Source organism: Octopus bimaculoides, chromosome 7 (assembly GCF_001194135.2).
Source record: "Octopus bimaculoides isolate UCB-OBI-ISO-001 chromosome 7, ASM119413v2, whole genome shotgun sequence".
NCBI lineage: Eukaryota > Metazoa > Mollusca > Cephalopoda > Octopoda > Octopodidae > Octopus > Octopus bimaculoides.
This window is the reverse complement of record NC_068987.1, coordinates 49,773,424-49,778,732: the sequence shown is the minus strand read 5'-3', so window position 1 is coordinate 49,778,732 and position 5,309 is coordinate 49,773,424. Positions and strand designations below refer to the sequence as shown.

General features: G+C 38.7%; 1 protein-coding gene across 3 annotated transcripts in view; it reads right to left on the bottom strand.

The window, feature by feature from the left end:
* LOC106881997 (vitamin K-dependent gamma-carboxylase) overlaps positions 1 to 5,309 on the bottom strand; it is a 72,057-nt gene that overhangs the window by 51,517 nt on the left and 15,231 nt on the right. For 2 of the 3 annotated variants that reach the window (XM_014932533.2, XM_014932534.2), the window contains exon 2: positions 2,736 to 2,924. In XM_014932533.2, coding sequence (XP_014788019.1) covers positions 2,736 to 2,913 — 178 coding nt within the window. In that variant the 5' untranslated portion in view covers positions 2,914 to 2,924. Of the gene's footprint in view, positions 1 to 2,735; positions 2,925 to 5,309 lie in introns of those variants that run through there. The other variant, XM_052969632.1, reaches the window with a different exon arrangement.

Genomic DNA, 5,309 nt, shown 5'->3' with positions numbered 1-5,309 from the left:
ATATATATATATATATATATATACCATCATCATCATTGTTTAACGTCCGTTTTCCATGCTGGCAGGGGTTGGACGGTTTGACTGGGGACTGGCAAGCCAGGAGGCTGCACCAGGCTCCAATCTGATCTGGCAAGGTTTCTACAACTGGATGCCCTTCCTAACACCAACCACTCCAAGAGTGTAGTGGGTGCTTTATACGTGCCACCAGCATGGGAGCCAGTCAGGAGGCACTGGCATTGGTTACGTTTGGATGGTGCTTTTTATGTGCTACTGGCACAGGAGCCAGTCGGGGTGGTGGGGCTGGCATTGACCACGTTTGGATGGTGCTTTTTATGTGCCACTGGCACGGGGAGCCAATCAGGCAGCACTGGCGATGACCCACGTATAAATGGTGCTTATTGTGTGCTACCAGCACGGGAGCCAGTCAGGTGGCACTGGCATCAGCCACAACTACAATTTCCATTTTGATTTCGATTGCACACTATATCTGATGCCTCATATACCCAGTTTTTCTCTCAAATCACTTACACTATCATATATGCACATTGATATTACCCATCCAGTGGAGTGTAACTGGTTTCATTTCTTTCAAGCCTTCACATATCCTCAGTAGTCACAGCCCATGTCTCATTGTTATGTAGCATAACTGTCCACACACAGGCATCATACAACCTGTCTTTCACTCTGAGGGAGAGGTCCTTTGTTACTAACAGAGGTAATAGCTCTGAACTTCACCCAGCCTATTCTTATTCTAGCAGCTATGCTTTTGGAATAACCTCCCCACTACTAACTTGGTCAGTTAAGGATCCCCACTGACATTTGAGGGAGTCTATTTCTTGTACATTCCTGGTGTTTAATGTACCTGCACATCTGCCACATGTAAAGACTAGTTTCCCTGTTAGTCTTCCAGTGACCTCTTATGTATCCATAGCTTGCACTGGGTACATCTAATGGAGTTTCTTCCAATACCTTTTCTATATATCAAGCAGGGCCATCTCCCTGAAGGAATCAGTGATTTGTCTGTTTTCCTACTTATCATTACCTTGGTCTTTGCTAAATTAACTCTAAGGCCCTTCAATTCCAGTCGGTGCTTCCATACCTGAAATTTCTTCTCTAGTTCTGGTAGTGATTCAGCAATAAGAACAAGGTCATCAGCATAGAGGAGCTCCCAAGGGCAGTCAGTCTTAAATTCTTCAGTTATAGCTTGAAGGACCATGATAAATAAAATGGGGCTAAGAACTGAATCTTGGTGGACTCTTACTTGTAATATATATATATATATATATATATATATATATATATATATATGTGTGTGTACTCATAAGCATTGAATTGTGCTGAATGAATCTGAGGGGCACTCAAAACATGTCATAGAATATGTTTTTTTTTTTTAAACTGAATGTTTGTCTCTTGACTTGAGGTTCATGCCACCACAATTTTCAGGTGAGACCTGTTACTTCTTATTCTTTTACTGGTTTCAGTAATTGCACTGCAGCCATGTTGGGGCACCATATTAAAGGATCTAGTCAATTAAATTGACCCCCATAACTTATTTTAAGTTTGATACTAATTCTATAGATCCCCTTTGGAGAACTTTTGGAGAACTGTTAAGTTACAAGGATGTAAACAAGCACACACACACACACACACACACATACACACACACACACACACACTACTGCTACCATTGTTATCATTATCATCCTTATCATTTTACATCCATGTTCCATGCTAGCATGGGTTGGATATTTGATAAGACCTGGTGCATCCAAGAATTGCATTAGTGTGATTTCTGCAGCTGGATGTTCTTCTTAATGCCAGCCACTTTACAGCATGTACTGAGTGCTGTTTTTCATGGCACCAGCACTAATGAGTTTACCATGCAGTTTGCAAGACTGAGATCTTCTTATCCTCTTTGACATGAGGCTGCAGTAAAGAGAGACGCAGCTTTATGCTTTGAGATGAGAGGTTAAAGTATGAGAGAAAGGGTAAGAAAAGAACAGGTTTCTTGCTATAGAGGAGCTACATGGCTACTCAAATTATAGAAGAGAGGATGGGAGTAACTGAAGTGGAGCTGGAAAGAGGTAAAATAGAAGTGATGAGGTGTCAGGTTGATCTTCAAGGTAATTAGAAGTGAGTGGAGACAAGTGAACAGGTAGTGTGAGTGAGGAAAGGTTGCAAGAGTGTATGGGAGAGTGAGAGATTGTTAGAGATGGGGAATGGTTGAGAAGGTGAATATGATGAAGAACAAGAGTTGAGGGATGATAAGTAGGGAAGGCAGAGAAGAGTATGTAACAACTGTAGAAACTGGTTAGGGTTAAGGGGTGGATGTAGTGAATGGTAAGGGGTGGGAATTGACCAATGATACATATGAGTTAGAGGAAGTGGGAGAGTGTAGAAAATGACTGACAGTTCATAAAAAGGGGGGGGGGTAAAGAACGGCAGAATAGTAATAATGGTACAGTGAACAAGGGAAAGATGAGAGAAGATAAGAGAAAAAGAGAGAGTGGGAGAGATAGTATGTGTTTGAGAGCGATCAATGTAAAAAGTGAGTGGAGAGAATAATATTAAGAATGAAAGATGGCTAACAAATGAAATCACTAAGGCTTTGGTTGGCTTGGGACTATAGTCAAAGGCATTTGCCCAAGGTACTGCACTGTGGGACTAAAGACACTTTAACTCTTATATTAATTATATTTAAAGACTCCAATGTAAAATAAGTTAGCCAAACTTACCAAACAAAAGTCGTACCATTCCAAGTAATGCAGGATCGGTTGGTCGATTCAGCAAATTGACAAATCGTGAAGGACTTGAAAAGTCTGAAAACTTAAAGCCAAGTGATTTCTCAAACTTCTTCATTTTTGACATTTCTGATGGTAAGCTTTCTTTAGATGTGGATGAAGGAGCAACCATGTTGTATATTGCTACAACAGAAAAAACAAAAACAATAAATTAAAATTACTAGTGGGACCCATGAATGTCTCATGGAATTAATGGTAAACCTATCGGGTTATTTCTGAAAACTTTATCTAAAACACCTGAAAGCATAGCCTGTGTTGTGTCTGTATGGAAAGATAGTCACTCATCTGCTACCCATTGAAAAGTGAAAGAAATTGGAATACGATGATTATTTAATGCACTTTATATATATACTTTATATACTTTATGCATAATTTTATAGACTTAATACACAGCACAATAAAATAAATATCCACTCTTATTTTCCCATTTCACCCATAAACAAAAAAAAAAAAAATCGCCGTACATTTGATACAACCATTAGTTAAATTGCATATATCTGCCATGTAAATAAGCATGAATATTTCACAGAATTGCACTTATGTGCATGCCTTAAGTGATGGTTGATATAAAAAACTTAGTTCGATTAAAAAAAAACAAATACACTTTTCACTATCCAATCACCACCACCACTATCATCTCTCTCTCTCTCTCCCCCATCTCTCTCTGCCTTTCTTTAACCTCACCATCAGAAAATCACCCCTTTACTAAAATTATATTTTTAACTCTCTTCTTCTATATTACCACTACCTTCAACTAACTTTATTAATCACATAATAAATATTACATTCCTCCTACTCCATATCATGGACACTTCTCTCTCCCTCTTTTTCTTTCTCACTCTTCACCTTATCCTCTTTTTCTCTCCCCTTTTACTTTCTACCTCTTGTTCTCTCTTTCCCTTCAACTAATCATGTGAAAGCATTACAATTACGCCCCTTCTACCTCATGTCATGGATGATTCTCTCTCCCTCTTTTTCTCTGTCCCACTTTGTTACAGACGGCTAAGTAACAGAATGACAAGCAGAATTATTATAAGGTTTTATTTGATGGTGTCTGATTTGTCAGTTTGGCTCAAATTTCATTATTATAACTACAGCCATTCCTTTTTTTATGTTAACATGCTCTTATGAAAGAATCTTAACCATTTTGATTGTATATCTTTGAAATATGAAGAATGAAGAACTTCAACAATACAAATTTCCATAATGAAGATTGTTAGGTTTAAGTATGTACTAGATATGTTTGTATGAATTCTCTTATGTTCAATTCCCCAATCCACTCCTCCACTCTTTTCTTGCCCAATTCCCACTTCACTTACCATGATGAACCCCTATCAAACCAATTGCATAACCTTCTAGAAATAATAACCATGTAACCTCAAGCAACACCCAACCATCTTCAAAAAATAAAGATACACTGTATGATGTAATTTTAGGGTGTAATTATAAAATGTGAGTCACAGCTAGAACATCTTTGAGCATAGATCTGAGTTAACTTGAGGCTACTATTTCTCAATAACTATTTCTCAGAGCTGTTTCCATCTAGTCTCCTCAACTTTCAGCAATTCAGAACCAGACCTGAATTGAATCCTTCTGAAATCAATCCACCTGAGACTACCCTGGTTCTATGATACAAAACTCATGTTTTAATGCTTTCAATATCAACCTGTCCAAGACCAACCTTGATCCTATGGTACAAACTTCTTGTTTAAAAGTTATCTAAATTAAAATTTGCATTTAAAATTTCATGTTAATGTTCTAATCCTCAGCTGAATAAAAGAAAAAGTTATTTTGCTATATTCATTATTTCTAAAATTAATTGAAATATAGAGGGTGTATTTCAACAGAAATAAGGTAACAAAAGGGTTAGGGTTAGAGATCTAAATCAAAGCTTTCAATCACAATTTCATGTTAATTTACATTCCAAACACCAGCTTAATAATGTCAAAGATATTTTACTAAATTCTTCATTTTCAAAATTAATTCAAATAAATGAGGTGGTGAGGCACGACCTTTGGAAATATGCAGTGCGTGTGAAGACCCGGCAAGCCAAGTGAGACCTAAATCCAAGGCCTCATGCAGCCCACTTATATGTACCTTCCTTCATTGGACACTAAACTCCGCTAGTGAAGACCTGTTGAGGCAAGTGAAATCAAAATCGAATTAAATTCGACGACTGGCACCCATGCCAACGTCGTCTCCTTTATTGGAAACGAAACTCGGCTTGCGAAGACCTATTGGGGCAAGCAAAAGCGAAACCGTCAATGGCACCTGTGCCTGCATCGCCTTTCTGACACTTGTGCTGGTGGCACGTGTAAAGACATTCAAGGGAGATCGTTGCCAGTGCCACCGAACTGACTCCTGTGCAGGTGGCACGTAAAATACACCATTTTGAGCGTGGCCGTTGCCAGTACCCTGACTGGCCTTCATGCCGGTGGCATGTAAAAGCACCTACTACACTCTCGGAGTGGTTGGCGCTAGGAAGGGCATCCAGCTGTAGAAACTCTG